The sequence below is a fragment of the Scophthalmus maximus genome, chromosome 4 (genome assembly GCF_022379125.1).
Source record: "Scophthalmus maximus strain ysfricsl-2021 chromosome 4, ASM2237912v1, whole genome shotgun sequence".
NCBI classification, from domain to species: Eukaryota; Metazoa; Chordata; class Actinopteri; order Pleuronectiformes; family Scophthalmidae; genus Scophthalmus; species Scophthalmus maximus.
In genome coordinates, this window is record NC_061518.1 from 27,525,785 (window position 1) to 27,547,196 (window position 21,412).

At 43.2% G+C, this 21,412-nt stretch overlaps 1 protein-coding gene across 2 annotated transcripts; it reads left to right on the plus strand.

The window, feature by feature from the left end:
- The first annotated feature begins 2,534 nt into the window (after positions 1–2,534).
- LOC118302935 lies at positions 2,535–10,085 on the plus strand. Of its 2 annotated transcripts, XR_004790668.2 has the most exons (16): positions 2,535–3,392; positions 3,535–3,720; positions 3,868–3,980; positions 4,125–4,735; positions 4,817–4,864; positions 4,962–5,092; positions 5,195–5,325; positions 5,570–5,653; positions 6,806–6,870; positions 6,977–7,088; positions 7,238–7,306; positions 7,391–7,459; positions 7,567–7,661; positions 7,746–7,903; positions 8,090–8,178; positions 8,295–10,085. XR_004790668.2 is itself a non-coding variant. In XM_047331377.1 (8 exons), exons 1-7 carry the CDS (start codon positions 6,812–6,814, stop codon positions 8,152–8,154), a joined length of 627 nt encoding a protein of 208 aa, XP_047187333.1. In that variant the 5' UTR covers positions 5,675–6,811; the 3' UTR covers positions 8,155–8,178; positions 8,295–10,085. The 2 variants fall into 2 exon arrangements, 1 of the variants encoding a protein (XP_047187333.1); XM_047331377.1 differs by lacking the exons at positions 2,535–3,392; positions 3,535–3,720; positions 3,868–3,980; ... (3 more) ...; positions 5,195–5,325; positions 5,570–5,653 and having other exon boundaries at positions 5,675–6,870.
- The last annotated feature ends 11,327 nt before the right edge of the window (positions 10,086–21,412 follow it).

Here is a 21,412-nt window from a genome sequence, read left to right on the forward strand (position 1 = left end):
CTGAGCAAGGAATAATGGACCCAGAGGACAGAGTGTAGAATTGTTCAAAAGAAAACCCTTGAGTGAATTGCACTGTTACTTACCATGCTCAAAGCTCTATTTGACAGCAGTTGCTGATGATGGACAATGATATGTGAGAGAAATTGTGCTGCCAGGACACATGAGCACAGGGAGAGTAGGAGACTTGTCTTGGGTCTTGAGGGCATTTATTTACTGACAAACAGCAGTGTAGTTATAGAACTATCAGGGAAATGTTCAGTTCATATCTCAGTCAGTCACCTGTCAGACATCCCAGGTTTGATCCTCAATGTACATTGCCCTCCCTTCTGCTATAGAACCCCCAGTCTTTCCCAATGGGACACGGTCACGTTGGGTAATGTTGATTCAACTAGGACTTTTACAAAAACGTCTTCTTTGTGGGAAATGCCGTTTCTTAGCTGAATTCTACTAATTCTTTCCTGGGAGAAAGGTGAGAAGAGCAGGGGACAAGAACAAAAAACAAGAGCACAAAAGAGGGGGAAAAGGAAGAAATTTGGAAGGAAGGGAAAGCATCTGGTTGTGGTTTGTATGGAGAGGTATCTCTTCTGCTTCTCTCCCACAGTATTGTGCTTTACTCTGACAGACTGACAGAGCTGCAGGAGGTGAGCACTGCCAGGAAAAATAAAAGTACAGGCAGCATGTTTGGGAGAGGAGGCTGAGGAGGAGGAGGAGGAGGAGATGAGTGGGTTGAGGGTTGGGGGTGGGTTACTGTGAACAAAGGCAGGCAGTCAGGCCAGCTGCAGAGGGCTAGAGTAACATATAGGGCGAATAGGCCCTTAAAATAAACAGGAATCAGAGATGGATGTCTGTCTGGCGCGCACTCCGTGACCTACATCTGGAGGTCTAACTAGTTTCTATCATTAGACATCATTACTGTTGCTCCTCATTTTGCTCTGCACACTGAAAGCTACGCAAAGTCAGGGACAAACAGCAACATCACATGGAGTCTCCCCGTGTTTCAGGCTCTTACTTTGTTATGGTATTGTTTGCTTGTTAGTGACATGTTTTATCTGTGCTCATTAGCCGGAGAGAAGACCCAGCATTTATCTCAGATAAGCAGATGGACCAGTTTCCTACCAAGGCCAATTTATGTTCTGTTTCACCTCATTGCTGCAGCATTCAAATACAGTGACACTTCTCAGTTCTTTTTTCAGAACAACTGACAAATTTTCCTTTAATTGTTGAAAATGCAACAATTACTTAAGTGTCAAGAGGCTTTATTGATACATTTTTTAAGTCCTTTTTTAATTAGTATTAAATTAGTATGGTGTTGCTTTGCTATAACGGTGAATTCCGCCATAACATTATTCATGTCATCATTAGTGGCAGACACTCTCATTTTAACGATCCTGATATACTAAGTAATAAGAAATGTTTAAAGTTAGTAATTGCTATTTATCTTTAACCAATGTTGATTTTGCAGTTGAACACTGAGGTTCAGCTTAACTGCACCTCATCCTCTTATTTGCATATCACTGTATCTTTTTCATACCTCTTTTGTATCACATGTAAGTATCTAAGACATCACTTTAACTGGTTCTGTAGAATGTGTTCACACCAAATGTGAATCAAATTTTTTCTTTCCAACAATTCAAAATTTGACCATAACCTTGGCCTCCAGCTCCACTGTGAGGAACCTTGATATTATCTTTGACCAGGACATGTCCTTTGACTCACACATAAAACAAGTCTCTAGGACAGGCTTCTTTCACCTGCACAATATCAAGAACATTAGAAACATCCTATTTCAAAAGAATGCTGGAAAACATGTCCATGCATTTGTCACTTCTAGACTGGACTACTGTAATTCATTACTGTTAGGATGCCCCAACAAGTCTGTGAAAAGCCTCACGTTAATCCAAAATACTGCAGCACGAGTTCTGACAGGAACTAGAAAAAGAGATCATATTTCTCCAGTGTTAGCATCTCTGCATTGGCTTCCTGTAAAATTCAGAATATAATTCAAAATCCTGCTCCTCACCCTTGATAATTAAACTCCATCATATCTAACAAGAGCTCATAGTTCCATGTTATCACAATAGATCACTTTGGTCAGTAAACTCATGAATACTTGTGGTTCCCAGACTGTCAGAGATGTTAGACACCCTCTCCACATTTAAAGCTACAGTGTGTAATATTTAGAAGAACTTATTCACAGAAATTTAATAAATTGTACATAACTATGTGTTCATATATGTATAATCACCTGCAAAAAAGAACCAATGTTTTTGCGTCAACTTTGAATTGAGTTAAATATTGTTGCATGAGGTGTACCCGATCTCCATGTAAGTCTCCATGTTTGCACAAAACGGTCCAGAATACGCAGACAAATAAGAAAATTTTCAGCACTGCCGGAAAAGTGCCCCAGAGCTGCAGGATCCAAACCCGTCATTATTATTATTATTAGTAGTAGTAGTAGTAAGTAGTAGTAGTATGATTATTATTATTAATTATAATTATTATTAATAATAATCATTTTTTCTCCCCACCCCAACCCAAGTAGGTCTATCTGCAGCCGCAGCCACGCAGCAGAAGACGCCTACAGCATGACACGCCCACGGCACAACAGGCCCATTACTCGTGTGACATGATGTATTTGCAAAAAAAATGTATTCTCTTATGTTTCTAGTAAAACTTCAATCAAAACAATCAATTTTTCCTGTCTTTTTTTTTCAGGTTACAATATCTATAAATGCCACCTTGGCTGTGTGGCGATCAGCCATTTTCATTGTTGCTCATGCCCATTATTGTTGAAAAAAAGGAGAATATTTCCTTAACCACCTGAAAAAACCTTCTGCATGAAGACTGCGACCATGATGGCTTCGGCTCTGGCGGTGACCACGATGTCTTCGGCTCTGACTGGGGCTTTGGCGGCAGCGACCACGACAATGCCTGCAGCGACCATGAAGAAAAATGTGCCGTATCTGGTACATTTTACCGATATCCGGAGTGGACAGAGGGGCTGCATAATTTTAATGATCGAGTGATTTTGACTCATCATTTCTGCCTTTTTCTGAGGAACTCTGTACAGGTACCACAATGTACCATGATTCCATACTTCATGGGTACCTTTATTTTGAAGCCATGTCATCACATGAATACGCTTTCCCTTGTTTAAACTGTGGGGATCATCCTCCCGTTGTTGTTATGGATTTGCACAAGAAGGGAGTCTCCAGCATTCCAAGTGAGTGGTTATTTTTTCACATTATTTGTGGGGTAAGTTACTTTGACGACTGTTTGTCTTTCAGTGAGGGACCTTCAAGAGCCACCACCTGAATTTGATGGGCGGGTTGACATTGAAGACTTCTGGCATTCTGTTAGCCAAGAGATCCTTTGCTGGGGCTTTGTAGAGAGTAAGTGAAGATTTTTTTAACTTGCGCCAGAATATCCAAATTAATGAATTTGACAAATTTTCGTGTCTTATATAGCCTTATATACACAATGTTTGGCTCCGTTAATGTTTTTGCTTGTATTGTGTCTTTGGCTCTTGACTAGGTAACACTGAAAACCCATGTGTGGTGTCCCCATCCTATGATAAACGGGCACCGTGGATAGGTTGTCCGACTAGGAACAGCAACATTGTGTGTAATACTGAATATATGAAGGGCAAAGGCAGGAAACAGTCCAAGGTGCTAGAGCAGGGATATGTCAATATCACAGAGGAGGGATTGACCGATGATGGTGAGACTACCTCAAACTGTAATTATTCAATTATTAAATGTTCATTCACAATATAACAGTCAAGTGTTTGCAATACGTGTAATATAATTTAGCTGAGGTCTGTCCACAACAGCTTATTGATTAAGGTACTCGTACTTGTTTTCACAGGTCGATGCAGTACAAAACTTGGTAAAACACTGTGGTCTCGACCCCTCTGGATCAAAAATGGATCTTCTCATTCGCTGAAATGCCGCAGTACTAATGACAAGGTGTTCCAAAAGGTCTGGGGTGCATCATTATTTTTGCTTTGAGAAAATGTAATTTATTTAACTGACATTATTTAAACACTATCAAGAAGGTGCGTTAGTGCAAATTACACACTTTGTTGTCAATGTACTTACATTTCAATTTCTTTTCTTGTTAAGGTTGTGCCCCCGTGGTATTGTGAATGCTGTTAAATTCAATATAAGAGCAGAAAGTCCACGGGATTATGCTGACATGCTACTGTCCTTTAAGCACCTGCCAAATGTGGTGATCTATGACTTTGCCAGAGGTTAGGTGACTCACACCAACTTGCCTGAGCCAGAAAAAATACCCTTCAGGCCAAATGAAGGAAGACTGGCTGAAGCCACACCAGAAAATCTGAAGTCTGCTCAGAAAGGTGAAATGGAAATAAAACTGCCCTGGCTGAAGATGAGAAAGGAGCACGCAGGCACAAATGCATACCCGACTACAGGATCTGCAGACCACTATGCACTATATGGCACTTTTAATCAGGCAAACACTAAAGAGCCTAAAGATTGCCTAAGAAAAATTGGCCTTGTCCCCGAACTCTGTGGCTGGGTGAACTCTCAAACAGCTGAACAGTTTTTCTCAAAAATGAGAAAAAAACAACTACTTTCTGAACATGATGTCTCCAGGGAGACATCTCTTTGTCATGCGATGCATAATTCATGATTGAAAAGACCCTGACAGACCTCAGATAAATCTTATCAGAGGACATGGCTCATGATCAGACTGAAAAAGGCTGTAGTAGGTGCGTTTTGTGAAATATATTGATTTAATATTACATTATCTTCACCACTATTATTTAGGAATGCTTGTTTACATTTTACAGCAACTGCATGGTTTTCAAGTGGCACTTCAGCTCCAGCACATTCCAAAGGTGAGGTGACATCCTGCTATTATATATAATCTATATAACTGCTTAAAAGATGTGCATGGATCAAGTCATAATGATGTTGTTCTACCTTTTACTACAGTGCAATTGGAACCGCACAGCCGCCTGGACCAATGTTCAGACAAATGTGAAGCCTTAACAATCATGTCATCACTCAAGCCCTGCAGAGCCTCATGGACCCTAAAGGGTTATCACCCCCTTCAGAAGCAGCTGGTAATCCGAAGTCTTTACAAACTATTATTATCATTAATATTTCATTATTAATTTGGGAAATCACAAATTTTCCTGCTGATTTATTTCTACACACTGTCCCAGATCAACTATGTCCTGGATACTAAAAGGCCAGGTGAGGAGCTCATCATCAAAGATGGACCGACTTGCCTGTTAAGGTCTAACATGTTGACACTTGGACTTCAAGGTTACAACTGTCCATTGTTATGGTGAAGGTATGTTTCAATAAAACCCCATCTGGAAATTATTGTCTGACACTGTGTGTAAACTATAACAACAGGTAGGAAATGCGTGCCTCGACATGGGGAATATGCAGGTGTGTTTTCACTCAATGAAAAGGCTGTGTTTATGTTGAGGCTTACTTCCATAATTGTGAGCAATACACAATAGCACTCAGCCATATGTTTATATTCAATTTTCTGGCATTTTTTAATCATAAAATTGTCCGAATTTTTACAGGTCGGACATTTTCTCATTGCCAGCCATCATGTACCGCCAACGTGGCTCCCTCCCTCCAACTGTGATCCTCTACTGCATTTCCCAGTAAGCCAAATGATTGAGTTAATTTATTTTTTTTAGTCCAATATTAAAAAAGATAAACAGATGTATATAATTATTTATATGTGTGTCAGGCAGTCACGTTAACCTGACCTGCCTTTAATGTTCCAATCAGTTGCTGAGACAAAAGTTCAGTCAGGAGGTACTGTGGAAATATGGAGTGTTCTTGAGTCGGACAAGATTGTCCTTTAAGTGGACTTTAATAGCCAAATTTCCAAAACAATCAAAGAGAATGGGAGACAGAGAGAAATTCTCCTCATTGAACTGCCAATGAATTGCCAATAAGCATTATTTACCAGTTTTACCAGTTTGTGGAAGAGTGAATATTCTGAACCAACAGCGGTTCGGGTTTGCATTCTGGTCCTCTTCTACAGGAGCAGACAGGTGTGGACTTTTTGATATGCATCTTTGTTTTGCTCTTTATTGAACAGGGATGTTGCACAGCGGATTGTTGCGGGATCCTGGAGAGAGAAGACAGCTCTGGATTTTGAGTTATTGTTTGTCACTAAAGTATTTTGTCATAATTAGCAACATTGCTTTGCCTGTGCCTTTTGTCATACAGGGGTTTCCATGCCATAATTAAGTTAAATAGCACATTTGATTGATCCTTAACACCATTAAGATGTAAATGCACATGATAGTGATTCTCCTTCGTTTTGCCTTCAGTGTTGTAAGTATTAAGTTATTTCAATCCAAATAAAAATCAAATCAAATAATTAACAATAAAAAACAATCATAAAAAGAAAAAAATCACACCGCAGTAGAAAATAAAGTCAAGGTGTCAAGCTCAACTTAAAATAATGCCAAAGAGAACAGGTGGGTCTTTAGTAACAAGAATACCAACATTATTTAAAACTTGATTTAGGGCCAATAGGTCAATTAGGCCAATTTGTAGGCTGCAGATGAATAATTACTTCTGATAACAAGAATGACAAACTCAAACTGAGCAGAAGGGTCTAGAGTAAAATAATCGGGTGAAGATGCAAGAGCAGAAATCATGATTATTTAAAAAGGATGAGTTTTCAGAGTGTAGGCACTAAGCAGGGTTATCACTAGCCTTTTTTATTATGAAAACAGAATCTGTAAATGTACTGTAAGGAAATTAATTCAATTTGAGTAACTGCACTCTTTCTTTAGGATGACATGTCTTTCCTGAGATGGTGGTGGTGTGTTTTCCTGGTGAAAAACCTTGGACTGGAGGGGTATGCTGCTGTGCTACAAAAATAATATGCATTAATATATGTATTATCAAAAAAAAATTGGGTAACACCTGGCTAAAAATGTAATGCTCCGGTGTTGTAATTGCAGGTATGGGAGGAAGTTTTCCCACTTTACAGAAGAAGGCAGAGCAACCCTCCGAGACAATGTCCCACTTTTCTTCAGGATCACACGTAAAAGGAGACATTCAAGCTACACCGTGGTCAGTGCTACATACTTAATGTATCTTTATGGCACATGCAGTACGTTTAGTATGGGACTGTCATTCTGAATCCAACCTGGATCCCTTTTTGAAGTGGTTAACCTTTGCATATTAAACATGATGCCGCAATAATGATGTGTGGTCTACAGATGCCATTGGACACTGAGGAGGACCATGCTTACAGCAAGAGGCCTTACAGCTTTCCTTCTAAAGAGCTGGTTAGTATAAAATTTATTGCATACAAACACAATGTCCACCATTCAGAGCTGTACATTCAGTTATGTTTGTGTTTATCCATTTAGGACAGTGATGTTACCATGGACAAAGATGCCATCAGTCTGACTGACAACATATCTCTCAAGACTCTTGTGGTAAGTAAGGAAGTGCAAATGTTTAAGAAAAGAAAATGACACACTTCTAATATTTAACCACAGTAATTTACTGATACGTGTTTAAGAATTTTATAATTTAATTTTAGGAAAGGTCCCAACAATCTCAGCACCAACAACAAGAGCTTAGTAGCTCTTTAATAGAATTCTTCACTGAGAACAAAGGCCTACTGCATGACTTGAAGTGAGTTGACAATGACATTTTCTCTTTGTGTAGTGTTTGTACAGTCATGTTGAGTTTCCTCGGTAATAAACTACATATTTGCAGAAAATCATCACAGGAAAAGTGCTATCTCCTTGGGAGAGGACAAGATGATGACCAGTTGGACCAAGTGTTGTGCTTCTTGTCTGAAGTCTTTGAAAGAAATCAGACAGAGGATGTTTGCCAATATGGTGGCATTCATCATGGATGTTCTTCTGCCAGAGGTGAGAAATCACTGACACAGATTTGTAGACTCCATATTTTATATTATTGTATATTACTCCCTTCAACACATTGTTACTCATATCAAGTCTTGCTTAGTTGTCACCTGAAACATGGCACAAACTTCATAGTTGTCATTATTTTACAATAACTGTTAAACTTGTGTCTTTAATCACTTAATGACACAGGCAACAATCCACACTCTGGCAGCGGTGAAGTTAGTCTGTCTCGACAAAGCGAAGGAACTGTATGAATGTGGACCTGAGTATGACTGGAGGTAAGCTGGAAAAATTAGGAGAGTGTTCATACAATTTCCATAATAGTGAACAACCCCTGATGCTTTTGACTTTTTTTATTTACTTAATAATTTTGTTATGCCATTTGTCTTATCAGTGAGAACCAACTCCTTGCCGATGACCTCAGTAAAAATATGGGTGAAGAGGCAACAGAGAAGCTTAAGGACTTAACAAAAAAACTCAAAAGAGCTTTGGAGTCAGAGGACTTTTTAAACCGCCTTTGAGAACACTGAGTGGAGAGGCACAGAATCAAAGTAAAATAACCAGCCCCTACTGAATAAGGAAATTAAAGAAAAGAATAACCTTGGCCTCCACCTCCTGCTCATACTCAGCCAAATGCTTCAAAACTCCTTGGACAGTGCTTCACAGTGGAAATGGACGATGTTATGATGTGTTTTTCTCTGCAATGATGAAATAGCGTATCATTTAAACTTCCGTGTCCATTAATGGTAAAGATGTTTTGGAGAGCCGAAGAGCAACATTGAGAAGGTACTTGGATGTGTGGAGAGGTCAACAGGTCAAGACTGGAGACGCCATCAGGCTACATGCTGCAGTATTTTCAGTCATCCATGGTCAACTGGAAATAGATGCAGAAGTTCACTTTATGACCACATCGGAATCAACAAGCCTATATAACACAGGTCCAAGCTTGGGGATATGTAGTCATTCACTCTGTGGTGACTCCGGACTCTCGAGTTCGTTATGTGTTATCCTAACTCACATTCTGTGATGGCTCCAGGCGTTAAGCTCGTCAATTGTCATGTTATTCATGTTATTTGTTCATTTATCATTCTCATTTATCATTCTTTGTTACCGTAATTCTTTGTCATTGATCATTGATTGTCAGTAAACTATTCATCCGATAGATCATGCTGTGGATCCTGTGCTTATCACTGATGCTGAAAGTCATCCTTGGGGAATTCATAATAACAGACAATGAACCGAAGCATACTACAAAAGCAAATTTTTAAGGCAAAGAAGTGGAATGTTCTGAAAGCTGTCCAAAGAACAAGCAGGAACTGTAGAAAGCTGCAGTAAAGGCCTAGCAGAGCATCAACAGGGACTAAACCCAGCATCTGGTGATGTGTATGGGTTCCAGACTTCAGACTTTTATTGACTGCAAAGGATTAACAATTTAAAGTGATATTTTAATTTGTGATGTGTTACTTTGTGCTGAACACAGTCAAAATAACGACAATTTTGTCATCGTCCAGATATACACTGTTGCCCATAAAGTTGGAATAATTTTGTTTTCAGACTCATTCCTCTTTTCATTCTTATCTATACTCATCAGTAATCAACTTTTGACCAGGTGCAATGATTAAATACTGAGTCCCAGTTACCTTGGTGAAGCAAATTCATGCTTAACAATTGTTTGGCGCTATAAAAGGCAAGACATCCGCTGTGTTGTACTTTTCCTGCTTAAAGTCTGTATGCAGTAAGTCCAGGTTTTCAGAATTAGCTATCAAATTTGACACAGAACTTCCCTAGGCTATGCCTCGTCCGACGCAACTGGCAATAGGCTACTCCGACAGGACGGACACAAACAAGCCAACATTGCTGATTTCCTTGGAATAATAACAGTTTACAAAGGTTAATTGTAGTTTAATTTTCACTGTGATATGTTTATTGATCAATAAAGTTTGAGAAGATATACACTATCTATCAAGAGTAAATCACATTGTCACAATCATTTCATGTGAAGAGGTAAAAAAGATTTTATTCCAACTTTATGGGCGACCTAACTGTGCTCTTCAGAAGTTTGACTTTTATGTATCATAAATCCGTTTTTTTGGACTGATTTTATGAAATATGCTAATATTTTGAGATACTGGATTTTTGATTTCCTGAACAATAAGCCATAATTATCAAAATGAAAACCACAAAAGGGTTGAAATATTTCAGTTTGCGTAATAAATGTTAAAATATATAAAAGTTTCAATGTTTGAATTAAATTACGGGGAAAATAACTTGTATTCTAATTACTTTTTATCAACAAATATATATATATTTTTAATTTTATTTTTGGGCATTTTCATTTTTTATAAGACAGATGTAAGACAGACAGAGTGGAAACAGGAGAGAGAGAGAGAGAGAGGGGGGAGGACATGCAGCAAAAGCCCCTGAAACATTCTGCTTTACTTTGCAATAATCAAATCAAAAATCAAATCAAATTATTCCTGGTTATCAATTGATAAAAACCTATATTTAAATCTACTTTTCAAATTATGTTGTCTTCCTATGCCACATTCCCTTTTTTTTTCTTCTTTTTTAAAAAAATCGGTTATGGTGGATTGTCTTCTAAGGCCGCTGTAGTGAATTCTTCGAGCATGTTGTGCCGTGACGTACGAGTAATGGGCGTGTTGTGCTATGGGCGCGTCGTGCCGTAGGCGTGTTCTGCCGTGTGGCTGCGGCTGCAGATAGACCCTTCTCCCCCAACCGGTAAAGACACATGGCTGCCAACAACTGAGTTTGCTTCTGCCAGAGATTCCTGTTATAAGGTTTTCCCTGCAATATTGTTATATTGACTTTACTATGTAAAGTGCCCTGAGACAAAAGTCTCAAGGCACTAAAGTACATTTTTACTTTAAGGCATTAAAGTGAAATTACACAATTAAAGTCTTTTGGGGGGAAAAAAATGCTAACCAGATAAATTCCAGCAGGATAATCCTGTAAAATGCCCGACTGAGTTTCAGCAGTTTAGCAGTTTTCTCTGTGGCAGTGCCATCAGCTCCACTCAGCTACCTACAGCTGTTGGACATCATACACGACAAGTTTCCAGCTTCACTCCTCCCAAACGTCACAGAGCCTCTCACCCATGTGAATCTGTATATCCTGGAAGCACCTACAACTAGAATGTCTGTGAGATGAAGTCTACAGCCAAGTCAGCAGCTCATCAGACTGAATGTAGGCGATTTGAGCTAAATATTAAGATCAACTTGCAGATCTATAATGACTGCGTTAACTTGTTCGTGATTCACAGGTAACACGTTTACCATCTTGAGGACAGCACAGACTTTCATCTTCTTTATTCAAACAGCATGATATTGAATCAAAGCCAAACTTTTCGGCTCATGTCATCATGAGGGGCCTGAAGCAATAATTAGACAAACCACCTCATACAGGCTTTCAACCTTAATACAAAGCATCCTGTAAGATCATTATATCATACAGTTCTCCAGTCATTTACTCTCTCTTCTCCTTTACTTTTGCAGTGACGGGTCCATCTTTGTGGTCAAACAAAAGTACAATACCTTATCAAATTATACAGGCATAACAACACAGTTATCAGTCTGGAGTATCTGAAAAACTCAGGAGGATGTTAAACAAATCAAAAAAAGTGCCTTCCATAAAACATGAAAAGCATTGGGAAGAAACACATCTAAAATTGCATTAAAATACAGTCATTAAAAAGAGAAAATAAAAAATATGCTTAGCTAGAATAAGACAGGCAATAAAAGTTACGGTGTAGTACAATAAATTGTTTATTTACTGAAAAGTCTTTAGTCTTGATTTAAAAGAATTGAGAGTTGCGGCAGACTGGCAGTTTTCTGGGAATTTGTTCCAGGAAGGAGCATAAAATAACTTCAGATAACTACAACCAAGTCCAGTTGCTCCTGATTCAACACCCTTGTGGATAACACTGCTGTGGTCAAAAAGTGACCCATAATGTACGGCTGGAGATAAAAATCTGTTTTTGTTCTTAACTCTTTGGGGAAAACAAGTGAAAACACATATTTCCCAAATATGTTGAGCTACTACAGATACACCCTTTTGTAGATATAAAGTGATAATCTTTCATTATGTGAAAATTTGAACCTAATGTTTGGAAAATGAAGATTGCTGACTCAAAGCTGAACACATAGCCTAGTCACTGTTCTGAAAGTTTATGCAGATTTTTGTACCTCATCTATCTCACCACTCATCCATTTAATGGTGGAAGGATGTATTTAGCAGACATTGTCCTTGCAGGCACAAGGATTAGTTTTTTTTTTCTATCTCATGTTATCTTTTTTATGGCTATGGTGTAATAAAGGAAATGGGCTTCATCTCCCGCTGACAGGAACAATTGCTGTGGGAATTTACAGCCTACAGTACTGAGGACATATTTTGACTGCTGGGAAAAGTGGAATGTTCGCTGTTTGCTCCTGGTGCTCTTCTGCTCAAGCTGAATTATTTCTAACTATCAGTACACAGCTAGATGATCACTGAGAATGGAAATTATAATACATCAACCTTTCTGTTATTTCAGGAAATGCACTTATCTCATATTCATAACTGTAAGCTGTATTGTACAGAAGCCTGGTGATGTCAAACACATTTAAACATCCTTAGACATACTGTACTGTATGTTTGATGGTGTTCATGGCACCAAATAGTTTATGGTGTCTAACAGCTGCATGCTTATCCACTAAGTGGATGTTAAGAATTTTAAAAATGAACAACACGATGACATCCATATGTCAATCTTTACTCAGCCAGCTTGTTGGTTAAATATGAATAATGTGAAAAGGGGGAATAGTAGCTCTGCTTGAAGCTGAAGTTCTCCCTCTTTTAAATTACTCAAGCCTGGAGATGTTAAATAAAGAAGGCAGCTACACTGGAAGATTATTGATGAACATAAATCTAAGCTCCTATCGAACCCTACCAGTCAATTTAGAGGAAAATCTTTTTTTTATTAACAACATAATTGTAACAAACCAGTTTAGACCCAAGCGTGAGACACACGTAGCTCAGTCGGTAATCAACTTTATTGTGGAGAACACAAGCAAGGCTCAGAGTCAGGGGCAGAAGGTAGACGTCTTTTCCGGGATCGTGGCAAGATGGGAAGGTCGGGGACAGCAGGCAGAGGTCTTTACCGGGATTCAGGCGAAACGGGGAAACCAGGGACAAAGGCAGGGTCGTAACCAGGGCTGAGACGATACGGGGAAGTCGGGGGCAGAACCAGAGTCGAAACCGGGAGATCCGTCCGTGGGTTAATGCTGGAAAGTCTGACATGGAGTACAAAGAACAATCTGGCGGTGAGTAATTGAGTGAGAGGAGGTTAAATACAGACCTGATTGGTGATGAGCTGCAGCTGCGGGGCCAGGTGAGGTGATGAGGTGGGTGTAGCTGATTGCCTGTGCGGGACAGAGGGGAGGTGACGTGGGAACCTACTGGGCATGACGGTGGCTGACTGTGACAGAACCCCCCTCTCAAGGGACGTCTCCTGACGTCCTCAAAAACAAATAAGCGGAAACAGACAGATGGGTGGAAGGGGGAGGGTTGGAAAAAAGTGGGCCTAATATTCGTCAGAAGCTGACCAATCCATTCTTTCAGCTGGGCGGGTGGAGGGGGTTCGGTGGAGGGATCCTTGGTCCTCCCTAGCTGTCTCCTCCCCGTCTGACGATGATTCCCCCTCGTCAGGAAGATCAAGGGGAGGAGCCGAGGACAACTTATCCCCAGGATCCCTCGGATCCCCTGAGGACCGAGATGGTTGCTGGGGATGCTGCTGGTGGAACTCCAGGATAAGCTGAGGGTGTAGGATGTGGCGAGCAGGAACTCAGGATCTTTCCTCCGGGCCATACCCCTCCCAGTCAACCAGGTATTGAATTCCCCTCCCTCGCTTTCGGGACCTGAGGAGGCGACGGACCGAATACGTGAGGCCTCCACCGATGAGTCGAGGGAGAGGAGGAGGAGGGGCAGCCGGGACCAGAGGACTTTCTTGTACAGGTTTAATTTTTGACACGTGAAAGGTGGGGTGACATCGCATAGTCTGGGGAAGCTGATGTCTTACTGCTGCCGGGTTGATGATACTCCGTATGGGGAATGGCCGATGAATCGAGGTGCCAATTTCTGAGACTCCACTCGTAGGGGAAGATCTCTAGTGGATAACCACACTTTCTGTCCAACCTGGTAAGTGGGTGCCTGGGAGCGACGACGGTTAGCAGCCGTGGCGTACCGTTCGGCGGAACGGAGGAGCGACGTTCGGGCTTGAGACCAGGTGCGGTGGCAGCCATGAACGCCTCCATGGATGGGCAGGAAACCTCCTTCTCTAGGGCTGGGAAGAGAGGAGGTTGGTAGCCGTATGCACTCTGAAAGGGGGAAAGCCCCGTGGCAGAGCTGGTTAGTGTGTTGTGCGCATACTCAACCCACGGTAGCAACTGGGACCAGGATGAGGGGTTTCTGGATGTCATGCACCGGAGAGCCGTCTCCATCTCCTGATTCTTCCTCTCCGTCTGGCCGTTGGACTGAGGGTGGAACCCGGAGGACAGGCTGACCGAGGCCCCCAGCTGCTCACAGAATTCCCTCCAAAATACAGATGTAAACTTTGGTCCTCGGTCAGACACCACGTCGACCGGAAGACCATGGAGCCGGAAGACGTGGTGGATGATCAGCTGAGCGGTCTCTTTGGCCAAAGGAAGCTTGACCAGGGGAACGAAATGAGCCATCTTGCTAAATCGATCCACCACGGTGAGGTTGGCCGTGTAACCTTCCGATGGGGGTAGACCGGTGACGAAGTCCAGGGAGATGTGGGACCAGGGACGATGTGGAACCGGCAGAGTTCGGAGGAGCCCCGCTGGTGCCTGATGAGAAGGTTTGTGTTGGTTGCATATTGGACAGGCATTAACAAACTCCTTGGTGTCCTCCTGCAGAGTTGACCACCAAAACCGCTGAACGATGACATCACGAGTCCTTTGGATACCTGGGTGGCAGGTGAGTTTGGACGCATGGGCCCACTGGATGACATCGAACCTTAGGCTAGGAGGAACATATAGCCGGTTAGGAGGACAAGCACTGGGCCCGGGCTGGCCTTCGGTGGCCAATCGCACCTGCTCCTCTATCACCCATGTAAGGACCGCCAACCGGCAGGGGACCGGAAGGATGGATTCAGGCTCGGTGGGTGTACTCTCCTCCTCTTGGAACTGCCGAATAAGGCATCAGGCTTCGTATTCCGGGACCCCGGCCGGTAGGAGAGGGTGAAGTTGAATCGCGTAAAGAACAGGGACCACGGGGCCTGGCGTGAATTGAGTCTCTTGGCGGTTCGGATGTATTCCAGGTTCTTATGGTCATTCCATACCAGGAAAGGATCCCTCGTTCCCTCCAGCCAGTGACGCCACTCCTCCAGCGCCAGTTTGACGGCAAGCAGCTCCCGGTTGCCGATATCATAATTCCTCTCTGCCGGGGATAGACGTCTGGAGAAGAAGGCGCACGGATGCAGCTTCTGGTCGTTCGGCGACCTCTGAGAGAGAATCTCCCCTACTCCTACGTCCGAGGCATCCACCTCCACCACAAACTGTAGGTCCGGATCTGGAACTTGGAGGATAGGAGCAGAGGTGAATTGTTTCTTGAGAGTTTGGAAAGCTTCCCCGGCGGCTGGGGTCCAGGTAAAGGAGACCTTGGAGGAGGTAAGGGCTGTGAGGGGAGCGGCAATGGTGCTGTAATTCCGGATGAAGCGGCGGTAAAAGTTTGCGAATCCCAAGAACCTCTGTAGCTGCTTCCTTGAGTCCAGAACCGCCCAGGAGGAGACCGCAGAGACCTTTTCTGGGTCCATCTCTACTGTCCCCTGAGCCACAATGTATCCTAGAAGGAGACGGATGGGGCGTGGAACACGCATTTCTCCACCTTTACAAACAGTGAATTCTCCAGGAGTCTCTTGAGAACTGCTTGGAGATGGTGGACATGCTCTTCTTGTGACTCAGAGTAAATTAGGATATCATCCAGATAAACAAAAACATAGCGGTTGAGCATGTCCCGGAGAACGTCATTCACCAGGGCCTGGAAAACTCCTGGAGCGTTAGTAAGTCCGAAAAGGCATAACGAGATATTCGTAGTGTCCTGACGGGGTGTTGAAGGCCGTCTTCCACTCATCCCCTTCCCTGATCCGTACCAGGTGATAGGCGTTGCGAAGGTCGAGTTTGGTGAAAATGGTGGCTCCTTGCAGCAACTCCAAGGCGGAAGACATGAGGGGAAGGGGATAGCGGTTCTTTATGGTTATATCGTTGAGTCCCCGGTAATCAATGCATGGCCGCAGTGTCTTGTCCTTCTTCCCCACAAAGAAAAATCCTGCCCCTGCTGGTGAAGAGGAGGGACGAATGATGCCTGCAGCCAGAGAGTCATTTATGTATGTGTCCATGGCCCCCCTCTCTGGAGCCGACAAGGAAAACAGGTGTCCCCTGGGTGGAGACGTGCCGGGTATCAGGTTGATAGCGCAGTCATACGGCCGATGGGGAGGTAAGGCGAGAGCCCTCGCCTTGCTGAACACCTCCCGGTAGTCGTGATACACCGACGGGACCCCCACCACCTCTGGAGTCGGTTTGGTAGCAGTGGTGTGCCGAGAAACGTCCGCTCCCTGGAGACACCCCTGATGGCAGGAAGGGTTCCATCCCAAAATGGAACCCGTGGCCCAGTCCAGATGCGGGTTGTGTCGGCGTAACCATGGATACCCCAAAATCACCGGGATGCGTGGAGACGACAAAATATGAAACTGCACCGTTTCGTGGTGGTTCCCGGACAGGAGCATATGGATAGGAGCAGTCTGGTGAGTAACTGTCCCCAGCAGGTGACCATCCAGCGCGTGTACTGCCACTGGTCGAGGAAGCGGGACCCGATCGATCCCCAATTGCTGTACGAGCCCCTCGTCCATAATGCTGGCGTCAGCCCCAGAGTCAATGAAGGTTGACAGTGCATGAGAGCCCTCCGGGAGGAACAGCTTGATGTGAAACAGGGGTCTCTTCTCCTGGAAGGTTTTAATGGAGGTATGGCTCACCAGCACCTTCCTACTTACTGATGAGCCCTGGCTTTTACCGGACAACGGGACACGAAATGTCCAGGCCGACCACAGTATATGCACAACTTGGACTGCATGCGATGCTCCCGTTCCTGCGGGGTGAGGCTGGATCGGCCGAGCTGCATCGGCTCCGCCTCCTCGACCCGAGCTCCTGCCGGTGAAGAAGAGCCGCTGGCGGGAGTATAAGCCCGACTCTGAGGAGTTGCCATGCTCAGCTTCCTCTCCCGTCGTCTTGCCTGCACCCGGGAATCCACCCGGTTCGCCAACCCGATCAGTTCATCCAGCATCGGTGGAATCTCGACACCAGGCCGTCCTTGATATAATCCGCGAGACCGTGCAGAAAAACGTCGCGGAGGGCCGGGGAGTTCCAGTCGCTCTGGCGAGCCATGGTGCGAAAATCAATGGAGAAGTCCGCCACAGACCGGTCTCCTTGACGCAGACTCATCAAACCCTGTGCCACCTCCGAGCTGGCATCTCCCACGCCGAACACCTTACGGAGCTCCTCGGAGAATGCCCGGAACTAGGAGCATGCGGGGTCTGGCGGTCCCACTCGCGGTCCCCCAGAGCCGAGCTCTTCCCGTCAGGTGGGTAATTGCGAACGCCACCTTAGCATCCTCTGAAGCGAAGCTGTGGGGTTGTAGGTGGAACAGAAGCGTACAGTTCGTTAGAAACGCCCCACATGTGTTGGGATCGCCGTCGTAGCGCTCCGGAGTGCCGACACGAACCTCCGGAAGCTCTCTGGCCGGAGCTGGAACCGAGCGCGAGACACACGTAGCTCAGTCGGTAATCAACTTTATTGTGGAGAACACAAGCAAGGCTCAGAGTCAGGGGCAGAAGGTAGACGTCTTTTCCGGGATCGTGGCGAGATGGGAAGGTCGGGGACAGCAGCCAGAGGTCTTTACCGGGATTCAGGCGAAACGGGGAAACCAGGGACAAAGGCAGGGTCGTAACCAGGGCTGAGACGATACGGGGAAGTCGGGGGCAGAACCAGAGTCGAAACCCGGAGATCTGTCCGTGGGTTAATGCTGGAAAGTCTGACATGGAGTACAAAGAACAATCTGGCGGTGAGTAACTGAGTGAGAGGAGGTTAAATACAGACCTGATTGGTGATGAGCTGCAGCTGCGGGGCCAGGTGAGGTGATGAGGTGGGTGTAGCTGATTGCTCGTGCGGGACAGAGGGGAGGTGACGTGGGAACCTACTGGGCATGACGGTGGCTGACTGTGACAATAATATTGAAAAGAAAAAGAAATGTTAGCCTAACAGCATTTTTAAAAGGTCAAAAGACACTTGGGCGCATATCACCCACGCTGAGCGCTTAAGTACGTCCAATAGAGTAAGTTAATTTTACTCTCAGATTTTGCCCCAGTAAACTTCCCTGTATGTGGAGGAAGAGAGGGTGATTTAGGCATAGCTCGTACATTGTTGAGCCAAGGTTTCCAACTGACTGGAGAAGATAATCTCAGCTGCTGCATTTGAAACGTCAAATACAGCGGAAGAAGCCTGACGACTTCACTTCGCTGCCATTATGTCTGCAATTGTGTCGACTTTTGCCACCAGATTGATGGGTCTTTCAGCGGAACTGTTGTGTACCTGCAAAATAGCTAGAAACATTAACAGCTGGGTCTACAGCTGTTTCATGTCAACATCACCTGTGTACATGTCAACCTCAATTTTGGGGATGCTGACGCTGCTGATTCCAGAGTTTCCTGCTGTGAGGTGTGCCTGTTCCATACTCCTCAACAAATGCAGATTTGGTTGATTAAACTTATGAGTTGGCTCAGAGGTGAGTAGGCAATCTACCTAGAGGTAAAAATCATCTAGATTTTCCCACTGATGATCCAAAATCATTCACATCATTGGAATGGCGTGGACCTGGCTTCCTTGGAGCCTGGACCAGAGGGTTAATGATAGTTCTTCAGGCATCTTCAGAGATGCCTAAATGCACCTCAGACACCATGGACAACGTGGCACTTTGAAGCATTGCCCAAAGTGATGTTTCGAGACTGCCTTTGGATTGACACATGTCCTTGTAGAACATATTCGTAAAGATTAATCCTCTCATGTCATGAATGTCAAAGCCACATCTAAGTAATATGTATTTGATTGTAAGGGTTATGGATTCTGTGTCAGTTTGGGCACCATTTATAAATTCCTATTAAGTCTTTGTGGTAAACATTAAAGGTGTTGAAATTAATCTTTTCTACGATGCATCGCAATGCGGAAGTGGACGATACTGCATCGATGCAGTGACGGACAATAATCGATTATAGATTACTGCCGTTACTTGTTGATTTTCTGACCACGGCTGGACAATAAAGTTTTCAGAGTTCAACCAGCCAAGAATTGATGCTGTAACCAAGCTTTTATTGTTACGCCTGTACTGAATCATTTATACAAAATAATGACACGGAGACCGTCGTATGAACCAGCGCGATCCAAGAAGGAACGACAACGACTTTATTTATCAAAAGTGGAAGATGCTTCGCATTGTGATGCATCCTGATGCATCGTGAAATCGAATTGAATCGTATGGTTGACAGGAAAATCGTCATCGAATCGAATCGTGAGACCAGTGAAGATTCACACCCCTATTCAATGCTACCTGTACTTTTGTGTTCCAGATTCATTGTGATGTTAGTCACAATCAGGAATTGCTCTTGTCCTGTGATGTTTTGTAGAATACAGGTTACAGCAGTACTGTAGTAATAAGCTAGTTTTTATAGTTAGTTTAATATTTAATTTAATTTTTAATTTTTATTTTATGTAGGACTGATGTATGTTTAATGTATGTATGTTTGTAAATGCTGCTGGATGCCTGAATTTCCCTCGGGATAAATAAAGTATCTACAACTACTACTACTACTACTGTAATTTATTGCACCTTTCCAAAACATAAGTATTTATGTTTTGTTTTGATGACCATTTTCACACTAACAATGTAGATGGTAAGCTTAGCCTCTATTTATTTTGATTTATAATTTAATTTAATGTTAAGACATTTATTTTAACATTTACATTTTTTCTTTTATGAATAAGTGCACTATATAAACTAACAGTTTGATGCCATTTTAGTATTTAATGTTGTAAATACTCCTGTTGTCTGCTGTGTTCAGACCTTTCTTGGATAAAATAAAAGAGGAAAGGGAGTGCTTGGAGTCTGACTGCTTGTATTTACTGATGAAAATGTAGCCATGTTCAGTAAAATAGAAAATTGAGAGGGCAACGCATTGTTATGCATCGCGATGCATCGCGATGCATAACAATCACCATTTTTAAGATCACACCATTATAACACCATTTTTAAGATCGAGGTATCGAATCAAAGACAGGATAATCGTAATAGAATCGTGAGACCAGTGAAGATTCACACCCCTAGTAAACCTAGTCATTTAATTCCTGTCGTGTCATTAAAGGGGCAGTAAGCGAATCTGGAGAAAGCTTGTTTCTCTCCTTGTTGTTGTTGTGATTTAACTGCTCTGGCTGGGCCGTGAACCTGTGACCTTTGGTATGGGAGTCAGACGACTAACCAATACGCCAAAACTGCAGAGATGCAGCGCCACCCACTAGCATGTCTCTTAACATTTGTAAACATCGTTTATAAACTGCACTCGCATTGTTGTGTGGTGCAGTCAGCACCATTTTTTGGTTATTTACAGAGCCTGGGCTCACCAAACACTCAGATTTTTTTTCAGCGCACACACAAATGGTCACCCAAAGGACGGTGAGGAAATATAAGCAGATTTTTACTAAATGTTTATTGCTTTAGAATTGCTTGCAGATACATCTCATGTAAAGTTCATTCATTTCTCAGCTATGGATTTGACACTTTTGCTCTGTATGCTCCTTTTTGGGTTAATTGTGAAACATTTAACACATTAAAAAAATGTAACCCTATTGAAGCATTTTGTTTACTTCCTGTGGCAGCTGACCTGAGTGAAGACATGTCCTGCATAACTGTTAGCTATTAGCCATCCTGGCTAAAGATGGATACGGACAAGGAAGGCGTTTTAGTGCCTCGGACACACTACACGATTTTCAAAGTCGTAAGATCGCTGAACCATTCATACTACGTGCTGTCTTGTAATCGCAGGCTTTCAGTCGTTGTGCTGTTCACACTACGTGACTCATCTGCGACGTGGCTCTCACACCACATGATCCTTCACCAAGAGAGATGTCTCCAAGGTACGCTTTGTGAAGGAAACACACAAGAAATGACATGCGGGAAAATATGCGATACACGCGAGACACAGGAATTGTTTGTCACTTTCACAATGGACGTCAGAAACAAGATTGCAGAAAACTCTTATGTTGAAAGAAACATGAAGTAGTTTGAGCGGACGCTCTTTTGTTGCGCGCACAGAGAGAAATAACTCTGACGTGCTAATATGTGGTCCCACATTAAAGTCAGCTCGAGGTTACGCTTGTCATCTGTTGCAGTGAAAAT

What these genes read in the sequence shown, in the direction of transcription:
- LOC118302935 (XM_047331377.1), top strand. Translation starts at nt 6,812, where the DNA reads ATGTCTTTCCTGAGATGGTGGTGGTGTGTTTTCCTGGTGAAAAACCTT. An exon ending in GCTTTCCTTCTAAAGAGCTG is followed by an intron (nt 7,307 to 7,390) that starts GTTAGTATAAAA and finishes TTATCCATTTAG; the next exon opens with GACAGTGATGTTACCATGGA. An exon ending in GGCCTACTGCATGACTTGAA is followed by an intron (nt 7,662 to 7,745) that starts GTGAGTTGACAA and finishes ACATATTTGCAG; the next exon opens with AAAATCATCACAGGAAAAGT.